Source organism: Pongo abelii, chromosome 14 (genome assembly GCF_028885655.2).
Source record: "Pongo abelii isolate AG06213 chromosome 14, NHGRI_mPonAbe1-v2.0_pri, whole genome shotgun sequence".
NCBI lineage: Eukaryota > Metazoa > Chordata > Mammalia > Primates > Hominidae > Pongo > Pongo abelii.
This window is the reverse complement of record NC_071999.2, coordinates 22,159,950-22,172,024: the sequence shown is the minus strand read 5'-3', so window position 1 is coordinate 22,172,024 and position 12,075 is coordinate 22,159,950. Positions and strand designations below refer to the sequence as shown.

Here is a 12,075-nt window from a genome sequence, read left to right as displayed (position 1 = left end):
GGCAGTGTTTTTTAGTTCTCCTTATAGAGATCTTTCACCTCCTTGGTTAGAAGTATTCCTAGATATTTTAGGTTTTTGGTGGCTATTGTAAATGGGATTGTGTCCTTAATTTGGCTCTCAGCTTGAATATTATTGGTGTATAAAAATGCTGCTGATGTTTGTACATTGATTTTGTATCTTGAAACTTTATTGAAGTCATTTATCAGTTTCAGGAGCCTTTTGATGGAGTCTTTAGGGTTTTCTAGGTATAGAAGAATATCATCAGTGAATAAATTCGATTTCTTCTTTTCCTATTTGGATGCCTTTTTTTTTTCTTCCTGGATTGCTCTGGCTAGAACTTCCAATCTGTCTTCTATTTGATGTGTTTAAATCATTTACATATAATGTGATTATTCTACAGGTGGCTAAAAATGTAGCAACTGTTTTCTATTTGTTCCATCTGCTCTTTGTTTCTTTTTTCTGCTTTTGTGTTGATGGAACATTTTTATGGTTCTATTTTATCTTCACTATTGATTCATTACTTATACGTCTTTTTAAAAACTTTAGTAATAACCATAGGATTTAAAGCATACATCTTTAGTTCATCAGAGGTCACCTTCTAATATTAGACTGCTTCACATTCTTTGTGCCATTGTTGTCCATTTACTTTTACATGCGCATTTACAATGCAGTGATGCTATTTTTGCTTTGAGTATTTTGCTATGTTTTAGAGCAATTGAAAACAGGAAAACATTTATTTTACCTTCAGTTATTTCATTTCTAGTGTGAGTCTCACTCTGTCACCCAAGCTGGAGTGCAGTGGCTCAATCTTGGCTCACTGCAACCTCCACCTCCTGGGTTCAAGTGATTCTCCTGCCTCAGCCTCCTGAGTAGCTGGGATTACAGGAATGTGCCACTATGCCTGGCTAATTTTTGTATTTTTCATAGAGACAGGGTTTCATCATGTTGGCCAGGCTGGTCTCGAACCCCTGACCTCAGGTGATCTGCCCGCCTCGGCCTCCCAAAGTGGTAGGATTATAGTCGTGAGCCACCACACCCAGCGTATTCTTTATTTCTTTGTGTAGATCCAATTTTCTGTCTGATATCATGTTTTCTTCTACCTGAAGACTTTCTTTTAAAAATTATTGTAGATTGATAAGGTCTGCTGAAAATGAATTCCATAAGTTATTTCTCTCAGAATAGTGTTAATTTCTTCTCCATTTTTGAAAGACATTTTTACTGCGTATAGAATTCTAAGTTGATAGTTTTTTTTTCTTTCAGCACTTAAAAAATGTCATTGCATTGTCTTCTATCTTGCATTAACTCTAACAAAAGGTCTGTATTAAACCTTACCTTTGTTTTTATGTGTATAATGTGACTTTTTCCTGTTACTGCTTTCAATATTTCTCCGTCTTCTGTTTTCAGCAATTTGAATATGGTATACCTAGGTACCTGGAAACTTTTTGGAAGGGAGAGGTGTCTATTCTGCTTTGTGTTCTCTGACCTTCTTGGATATGGAATTTGTTTACTCTCATTAGTTTTGGAATATTCTTAGCTATCATTTCTTTTAATTTTTCTTCTGTCCTATTCCCTGTTTCTTTTACTTCTGAGGTCCCAATTACACATGTGTTAGATTATTTGATACTTTCACTGGAAGTCTTGGATGCTCTGTTTATTATTCTCAGTCTCCTTGCTCTTTGTTTTTCATTTTGTCTGATTTCCATTGACTAACCTTTAAGTTCAAAGATTCTTTCCTCAGTTGTGTTGAGTCTACTGATGAACCAGTCAAAGACATTCTTCATCTCTGTTACTTTGTTTTTCAGTTTTAGCATTCTCTTTGATTCTCTGCTGAAATTACCCATATGATGTTGCATGTTGTCTAGAGTTTTCATTAGATATTAATCATAGCTATTTTAAATTTACCATCAGATTTCTCCAATATCGGAGTCATATAGATCTTTTGAAAGATCACTGTCTCGGGTGTGTGTTGTTTTTCTCCTGGTTTTTTGTATACCTCATGATTTTTTGTTTTTGAAAGTCAGATACCTGAATAGGAGAGTAGATACCGAGGCAAACAGTTTTTATGTCTGTGAATTGGCAAGCATTTTCTTCTGCTCTGCTTTCATTGTGGGCATTTGAGTTAATTTAGTTGGGAATTGAGCAAGGTATAAGGTTTGCAGTTGTTATGGTTATCCTTAGTGCATTAAAGGTTTCAAGTTCCTCTAGTAATGCCTTGTATTTAAGATGAGGACTGGTTGGCCAGAGGGGTTTGTGGGGTTTTTTTTCCTCCTTAATACTTGCTCCACCTTTAGCTTTCAGTTTTCCCTTTGCACTTCCCTCATAGAGGATCTCTTTCCATGTTCTTGTTCTGTCTCTCTCCCAGAAGTATTATTCTGTTACTTTTTACTTAATACTTGTCAGCCTAGGGAGGGGGAGTGGTGGAAGGGCTCTGATTTAGTAGTAGGAGGCACTGTGTCCCTGGAACTTGGGGGTTGGACCTACTCAGTGCTTCTGGCTCTCCCTGGGGTAGGGGTGAGGGGGAGCAGCATCTTTTCCTGCCTCTCCCCCAGGGATAAAGGTTTTTATTTCTGTTCTCTTTCCCCAAATACTATGAGTTTTCAATAATGGGAGTTTGTGTGCTATTGTCTCCAGTCACTTCAGTGAATTAAACTGTATTTGTATTATATATTGAATGAATCAGATGTTGGGTTGCTCTCGATGTCACAAAGAAACTCTGTTGGTCCTGATTATTTCCCTTAGATTTTTCCTGTGGACATTTGAACTTTAAGAAATTTATGATAGTAGTCCTAAGTGGATTGGGAAATCCGTGAGCCTCATCATCTACTGGTAGGATTGCCTGTCAGCTGCCCTGTGCCAGAAGTAATTCTGTTAATCTGTTTGCAGCTCCAAAAGCTGTTGCAGCATGGACTAGAACATTTCAGCTGCTGGTTAAATCTTTCTGGCATATGTATAAACTTAAATAATTGCTAAAAAAAAAATTCCAACTAGATTATAAAATGGTTTCACCACAAATGAAGGGCTCTTTTCTTTTTCAGTTCTTAGTAGCCACAGTGAAGATTTTGAAGTGTCTCTGAAGCACTATCCCCAAATTAAAGGCTCTAGTCAATGCAAAAATCATCTTGGTAAGTCATTAATAAGAACACACACTCTACCAACAGGCATAATTAGAGCCTCGAGATTAACAAAATTGCAGTCCTTCTTGATTTAAAAAACAAAAAAAACTTCTAGAGGTGAGTCACAGGTCTTAAATTAAAAGGGAGATAAGTCCTATTTTAAGAATGGAGAGCCTAGGTGTGAGAATGAGCTGACAACAGCTTTTGTCACCCTGTTGGTCATCAGCTGATTCTCTGGTCTGGCTAGTTCTCCCATTCTGCTCAATGGGGAAGGCTCAATCCCTCAACAAAGAATAATCCCTCTTCATTCAAAAGCATGCAAGGACAGTCAGGGTACCAATCAGTGGGGGCCTTTTCCTTATTTTACCCAGCTATGTATGTCATTCAAACTAGTCCACTACATAATTTTTAGCCAGGCACGGTGGCTCATGCCTGTAATCCCAGCACTTTGGGAGGCTGAGGCAGGCGGATCATGAGGTCAGGAGTTTGAGACCAGCCTGGCCAACATGGCAAAAACCCGTCTCTACTAAAAATACAAAAATTAGCCAGGCGTGGTGGCACAGGCCTATAATCCTAGCTACTCGGGAGGTTGAGGCAGGAGAATCATTTGAACCTGGGAGATGGAGGTTGCTGTGAGCCGAGATTGTGCCACTGCACTCCAGCCTGGGCGACAGGGCAGGACTCTGTTACAAAATAAATAAATAAAAAATAGATAATTAAAAAAAAATCTACTGAAAACTATTTTGGGTTTTAAAATAAGTAAAGTAGTGCCCATTCTAATCTTGTATACTGTGCTTAGCTTTAAAGCAGCTTAGTGTATAGTTATGTGTGTCTCACCATTGCATTAACTTAAGCAGTATTCTTGGCTAGGTAAAGATCTGTAGGAAGCCAGCTTGAAGACAGAACCAACTGGGCTGGTTAATAATATCCACACATCTGTCCATTGTTAAACCCTACAACCATGCCAGGAAATTCCTTGATTCTCTCATGATAAACCAGCTAATTTTTATTACTTAGTTGTTGACTTTCCATTTGATTTTTGTTATAGTTTTACTTTATGCTGAAATTGTTTAATATCCTTTTAGTTTCTTAAACATCTTAATTATAGTTATTTCTCAATTTATGTCTGATACCACCATTATCTGAATGCCCTATGGTTCTATTTCTAAAGTCTGTTTTCTCTCTTGGTTTTCATTCAGGTCTTCCCTAATATTGTCTATTTGTTTGAGTATGAGACATTGCTTATGAAAAACTAGGGCTCTGGTTGATGTTATCATGCTCCAGAGAAGCTTCACTAGAAGACAGGTAGGCTAGGAGCATATCTCCCTAACTTAATTGTGGATTGAGATAAATTGAGACCAAGTTTCAGTCCTTGTGAAGACTGGTCTGTTGTTACTATTATTCCTGGTATAAGGGATGCTCAAGGGATATAGCCCTTGAGGGTTCCAACTGGAAGCCTAGGGCAGTTACCAGGCCCTGAATGCCAACATTTCCCCCAGCACTCTGAGTATGTTAAAAATTCTGCTTGTCATTTTAGCCATTTTGTCTGTGCTTTTGAAATAAACAGTTACTTCATAGGTAAAAGTGGTGCCAAGTGTAAGCCTTATATCTCTGGGTTTCCCACTACCTGGATCTTGGAAATAAACCTGAATTTTCAAAAATGAAAACGCTACTGTGAATTACTGATGTCCTTCACATAAACTTTTTTATTTTCCATTTTTCTTCTTTAAAACTCACTCTTTACTTACAGAGTCTCCAATTTTATGTTTCGTGCTATTCCCAGCAGTTTGTTAAAAATAACAAAGGGATTTGTTACAGGCTCACTCCTGTAATTCTGGCACTTTGGGAAGCTGAGGCGGGTGGATCACTTGAGGTCAGGAGTTCGAGACCAGCCTGACCAACATGCTGAAAACCCGTCTCTACTAAAAATACAAAAAATTAGCTGAGCGTGGTGGTGTGCACGTGTAATCCCAGCTACTCTGGAAGCTGAGTCAGGAGAATCGCTTGAACCCAAGAGGTGGAGGTTGCAGTGAGCTGAGATTGCACCACTGTACTCCAGCATGGGTGATAGAGCAAGACTCCATCCCCAAAAACATTTGTATTCAAAACTCTCACTTGTTCCTTATGAGAAATACTAGAAATGCAGTAAAACTATATAATTGCAGGATTAAATGGAATATTTTCAGTTGTATTTTTTTTCATGTCAAGCATTTTAACACAATTCTAAAGAAATGATTTCACAAACGGTACAAAAACATCATTGGAATGAGGATGGGACAGACACATAATCAGGACAGCAACCGATGCCTGTGCCACGGTGGCCACCTCTGGGTTCTCTGCGGTCACCTGGAGAAAGGACTGCTCTTTAAAGCAAACAACAATAATCCTTGTAACTGGAACACCTAAGCCCCAGGAAGTCACATTCTTAAACTCCGTCTACACTGATTTTTACTTTGGAAAGGTCTCTCTTGATTGGGTATAATTTCTTCTCAATTATGGCAGAACTGTTTAGGATTTGTAATATGCTTTTAAGTTAAAAATTAAACCCTTTATTTTGATTTTTAAGGAAAAAAACAAGCTCCTGGTTAAAGCATAGTGCAGTTAGTTGCCTGTAATGTTGAAAATAGATGTGCTCTTTCCCCTTTTACTTAACACATTATTTATTCTAGAGCACAAAGATTCTTCTTTTTTAAAAAAAAAATAAATAATTATGGTGTGAACCTCTTAAAAAGTGTTGTCATAGCAGTCTATTAATCTGACAGATTTTAAAGATTGTACTCCTGGGAGGAATGGTGAAGAGAAACTGGGGTGTTAATTAGGCAGATTGAAGCCAGAGATGTAACTAGTGCTAACAGAGTTTATAATGTAGAATGCCTCCATTTTCAGCCTGAGAGTGGATTTCCTTTTGCTATGATTGCAGTAGGATTCGAATTCATAGTTCCTTTCTTACCATGTCTTTTCCTCTTAAAATTATCTAATAGATCTTCTTTGCATGTAAAGTACTCTAAGTATTGAAGTCTTCTAATTTGTTTTTTCTTTCTGTAAAGCACGTTGGAAGCTGCTTCCAGATATTTTTCACTAGCAAATACAGATTTTCTAGCAACAGGATGCCTATTTAAAATGCCTGGGTTGGCCGGGTGTGGTGGCTCACACCTGTAATCCCAGCACTTTGGGTGGCTGAGGTGGGCAGATCACCTGAGGTCAGGAGTTCGAGACCAGCCTGGCCAACATGATGAAGCCCTGTCTCTACTAAAAATACAAAAATTAGCCAGGTGTGGTGGTGCGGGCCTGTAGTCCCAGCTACTTGGAAGGCTGAGGCAGGAGACTCGCTTGACCTAGGAGATGGAAGTTGCAGTGAGCCGAGATCATGCCATTGTACTCCAGACTGGGCAACAGAGTGAGACTCCATCTCAAAAAATAAAAACAAAAAATAAAAATAATAAAATGCCTGGATGGATTTAAAAACAACAATAACAAACTTGACAGAATTTTTTTTTTCACCATGAAAATATATGTTTTGGAAAATGTATGTTGCATAAGCAAGTGGCTAAACTTCAGAAGTGAGTACTTACCCAGCACGCCCTTCCCCTGGGAATGGTCCAATTAGAAGACTTGCTGGGGCTGTGCCAGTTTTCCACATCAGGGCCCTAATGAGTTGAATTAACCACACAGGTAACTTTTACTAACCATAAAACTCTGAAGTTTATAAATGATTTACTTTAAAAATACAAGTTAGAGAGCACTAAAAGTAATGCCTGGAATAGCATCATGTCGTTTCTTCCCTTCAGGAAAGGCAGGGAAACACCAGTGTCTAAACTCTGCCTCACCTGTCAGCTGCTGATACTGCCTGAGCCAGTGATCAGTCTAAGGAAGAGGGTGATCCTTCTGACAGAACAGTTGTGAGAACTAGGAAGTTGCATTGTGCTTTACCTCTCCCCAGAGTTTTATTTGTCAAAATCTGGGCATGCCGATGGTGGTTGTGCATGAGAATATTATTTGTCATGAGTTGTGTCTCCCTCCCCTGCCTCAAAACAAACAAAACCCAAACAAACAAAAGTCAGTGCTTTGAAAGATGCTGTCAACCTTTAATTAAGCAAAGTCAAGCTGATTACCTTTAGTAGCGGTAGAATTTTTGCTAGTGCTTCACATTTGGTGCCTGTCTCTAGAAAGGGGCCCTGAAAGACAGAGTTGAGAGTGCATGGGTTGCATCTCTCTGGTTTGGAGAGGGAGTGCAGGTGCCTTCTCAGCTGTCTCACTGACATTCTTCCCTGTCTGTCCTCTTTGCCTTTAGGGCAAAGAGAATGACTGCAGCTTCTCTGAGCTTTGTAACCAACTGCAAGTGAGAAAGGTGCTGATAAATTTGTCAGACTCCCTTTTTCAGACCAGGGGTATCTGAATGAATAATAGCAAGGAAATAAACTCAGCTGTGACATGGACAGCATCCTTATAACCCCAGCCCAGCACATCCAACACAATTGGGTCACTCTTAAAAACAGCAACAACTACAGCAACAAAACTTCAAGCAAATACGCCATTAAAAACTCTTACATAATTGTAACAGATTTGAGTTTCCTCTGGTTCAGGTTTTCTTGCCTCTTTGATAATCAAATGATCTGAAGAAAGGCATAGAATTTCAAGGGAGAATCTGCATGACAGGCTTACAATAAGGCTATTCATGGAGACTCTTTTATTAGCTTACACAGGATCTGCATCATTCTTCGTCTCTGGCTTTGCTACAAGGCTCCATTTAAACTTAACCCAACTTGCAGACTTAACTGATCCAGGAATGACTCAATACAATGAGCCAGCTACTGTAGCTCTTTTTCCCCTTTTGATAAGGGGAGTTAACACAATGGGCTTTACAGTTCTTAAATGACTGATTTTTTTTTTTCTGTCTTTGAGATGTGGTGCTCATGCGAACTTTTGTTTCTTTAAAAAGATTCACATGGTTTGATTATATTTTTAAAAAGCATAAACAAATCCAATATGGACTCCGTACCCTTAGAATAAAACTTTAAAAATCTTGTAGATGATATAGATGCAAAATTCATGTCACACTATTTACACAGCTGATTTCAATATATTAGATATTATTAACTATTAGTATTATTCAATTGAACTTGAAAACATTTATTTTTGAAGGATGATTCTGATATAATTTCTAGCAGTACTTCAGCACCGAATTTCACATTTGCACATTTCTTGTTATCTGCTCGTGTTTATACTGTATTCACGACCTAATATGATATGTAAATTTAACATTTTAGTGAAATTGGTCAGGTGGTTAGAGACCATGAGATGGCTGCAAGTGCTAATATACTTCCGATTTCCTGTCAGGGCATCTTGTTTATCCCTGAGTAGCTGGGATGGAGAGGAAACCCTTGAGGATGCATTTGGTGGCACACTGCACCAAGAGCATTAAGGACCCACGCTTTGGACACACACCTCAGAATAGTGGTTCCCAAACTTCAGTGGGAACAGGAATCATCAGGGATGCTTGTTACAACTGCAGATGCCTGGAACCCACCCCCAGAGACTCTGATTCAGCAGGTCCGGGATGGAAGCCCAATAATTTGCATTTTTAACAAGCCACACCGTTGATTCTGATGGGGTGGTTATTGCACCACACTGAGAGTCATTTTCCTGAAATCACTGGGGAATGTTGGGAGGCCCTACCTCCTCCTCTGTAGCACCTGTTGCCCCTAGGTGAGCAGGGACCTTGGTTAGGAGTCACCCCCGGTGTGATCCCAGAGGTGCAGATGTCAGGAGGGGAAGGACAGCTCTAGTATTTCCAAAGTGTCAGAGCAGCTCTTGCATCTTCCACCTGGTCTGCTTCTATCCACACAGCAGGGCGGTGTCCTCTTCATCCTCATGTGGCAGGGAACACCTCGCCTGTGGGCCAGCGCTGGATGTTTGAAGGTGTCATCTCACTCTCGCTCTAGCTTTGTAATTAGAATTTCAGAGCGGTTGTTATCTGCAGTATTTAATCCAAATTTGCATCTTTATCCCACTCTCCTACCCCGATTAATGTAGTTCTGGATTTTTGGAAATGGAGATCTTTTTCAAAAGGACCTCCAATTAGAAATGGATTCTCAAGAAGCCTTTTGGGAATTATGGATGTAACATGTTTGTTCATTTCACGAGGATGAGATTTTTCCTTGAAGATCTGTTGATCTGACGGTCAAAGCAGATAGGGAAAATAAATGTTGATGATAACTACCGATGTTTTTAACAGTTTGCCTGGGGTGCTGTTGTGTGTTTTGTTTGTAGAATCCACCCCCATATCGTTGGCAGACTTTTTTATTATGAGAATTTCCAGGCTATTCAAAATTAACAAGTACAAGAAACCCCCATATATTCCTCACCCTCTTTCCAACTTTCCAGAGTTATCAAGATTTATCATATTTTCCAGCAGCCTTTTCTTGTCCTTAAATCTTGCTGGTGGTTTTTGTAAGGGAGAACAAGTAAAATCTTTTCTTCACCTACGGAAAGGTTTATGGCTGAGGGCCCTATAACAAAAGATAGATGAACAAGAGGGAAACATACAGATGTATTTATTGTAAGTTTTACATGACACAGGAGCCTTCATAAGGAAGTGTAGACCCCAAGACACAGGGAAACCTCTGTATTTTTATGCTTAGGTTTGATAAAGAATGGACAGTCTTTCAGAGGTATGACAGGACAAAGGGGTATGATCTAGCTGGCATGATACTAGAGGGAAGTTGGCAAGGCCTGGTTGTTCAGATTCTTCCCTGTGTCTTCAGAGACAAGGAGATTGTTTTTCTCTGGGTGTAGGGAGGGCACCTCTGGAATGAGGGTCTTATGACCTGCTTCAAGGGAAGGGCAGAAAATTCTTTTATGGCCTGCTTTAGGGGAGGAGAGAGCAGAAGGGCAGAGGGACCTCCCTGCTTCACCTGTTTTCTCAAATGCCAAGTTGCCATATTTTGGGATAACATGTCCTGAACCTCATCATTTTCAAAGTGGTTCATTTGAGGAATGAAACAAACATGAAATGCTTTGCTTAGGGCCTGAGTCGAGTAGTCATGAATAGTCATTTAAATGTGTCCTTTTCAGGAATGTGTTCCAGAAGATCTAGAACTGAAGAAGAAGATTTTTGCTCAGTTAGATTCCATCATTGATGATCGAGTGATCTTAAGCAGTTCCACTTCTTGTCTCATGCCTTCCAAGTTGTTTGCTGGCTTGGTCCACGTGAAGCAATGCATTGTGGCTCATCCTGTGAGTATTTTAAATCCGGAGGATTGATTGTATCTCATCTCATTCTGTGTTTTTTTTTTTTTTTTTTGGTGGGGCGGGGGGCGTCAGTAACTTGTGAGTAATCCATTAGTCTTTTAAACTGCTTTATTGAGATATAATTCACTTACACAATTTGCCAATTCAAATTGTGCAGTTCGGTGGTTCTTATTGTATTCATAGAGTTGCACAATACTAGTATTTTAAAAAAGAATTTTATCCAAAATTCCTTGGATTTTTATCTGTGTACCTAATGTGCAACGGAATAGAGTGAGGAATGCTTTGAGGCTTTCACCCCCAAGTAACTGTGTAGCTGAGGAGGCCGACTAATAAACAAATAATTCTACTATCAGTATGAAAGTGCTACATCGAAAATGTATACATTGGGTAGGATTGTATAGATATGTCACTTGCACTGTGTAGTTTACTCAACACAATTCAGAGTAGGATTGGTTTTGTTAAAATGCACATTCTGGGTCCTGCTCCTGAGATTCTGACTGTAGGTTTGACTTCAAGGACTTTTTTCCCCTTGTGGTTCCCTTCGACCCACTCATTGTAATTAACTATGCAAGCTTATTTCCCAGGAGTACATTATGAGGAGCCTTGGCCAATGAGTTCCAAATTGGCATGCAAGCACTCAAGGAATCTTTTAGCGGTTAGTGTATTGAAGTGAGGAAAGGGGAATGAGAGAGGAGATTCAGTGAACAACGTTTGAGCCCCAACTGTGAGCTCAGTGTGACCTTGGAGAACCAGGACTGCCTGTTAGAACGGGAAAGGTGACTTAGCTCAAGCTATGATAAATATAATAGTACAAAATAGTGACCACACCCTTGGCACCACCAGGTTGTCAGAGGTTCGGATCAGGGAGAAGCAACACAGAGGGCCCAGCCTGGCTAGGACCTGGTTGGGCTGATGAAGGGAAGAGAGGGTCTGAGGCTGGGGAAGAGCATAAGCAAAGACCCTGGGCCAAGAACACGCTCGGTGTGCAGAATTGTGGGAGGCCATCCTGGTGGCATGAGCACACATGCCTTGGAGCCATGGGAGAACGCTGGAAGGCTTAGTAACAGTTGGGTCTGGAGAATCGTGAGGGTTACTCTGAAGAGCTGGGACAGACAGCTTGGGTCCAGAGCAGCAGTGTGAGGTAGTGGAAGCGCTGCTTGGAGAGGGTAACATGAAGGTCCTTCCTGGGATGAAGACGGGTCAGAGAGGGGAGCAATGACATCACAGGACTCAGGCAGTAGTCCAAGCATGAGTGAGCAGGGCCTAGGATCGAGAGCAGGGCAATTCCTCTTTCTGAGCAAGAGCCATTTAGAATGTGGAGGTAACAGATGCCTACCGGATCTGTAGATGCCCACCAGGTTTTATGTGCTAAGAAGAGCAGCAGCTTGGACCACCATTTACACAGCTGCATGGTCCTGGGACATACGATGGAAAGAATGAGGAATGGTTATAAAATAAGGAGGCTGAGATGCATAAAAATAGAAGAGAACCAGTCACATTTGGTTACCACTCAATTACGAGTGAGATTAGCATTACGAGGGACCCTAATTGAAAGCAAGTCCCGAGAAGCCTGCCGTGCCTTTGCTTTGGTGACATATACATGTCCGTGGACAGGGCTCCTAGAGACCTCAGCACTTTCTAGGTTGCTCCTTGATTGCTTTAGTGGAAGCTGTCAGCCTCCTAATTTCTAACCCATGTTCTTGCTTCTAAG

General features: G+C 40.3%; 1 protein-coding gene across 3 annotated transcripts in view; it reads left to right on the top strand.

Moving 5' to 3' along the window:
- The window catches only part of CRYL1 (crystallin lambda 1), a 122,169-nt gene that overhangs the window by 78,166 nt on the left and 31,928 nt on the right, over nucleotides 1-12,075 (top strand). For 2 of the 3 annotated variants that reach the window (NM_001131484.1, XM_054528611.2), the window contains one exon: nucleotides 10,188-10,349. The exons of the other annotated variant lie outside the window; for it this stretch is intronic. In NM_001131484.1, the coding sequence (NP_001124956.1) occupies nucleotides 10,188-10,349 (162 nt within the window). The remainder of the gene's footprint in view (nucleotides 1-10,187; nucleotides 10,350-12,075) is intronic. 3 annotated transcript variants of the gene reach the window in all.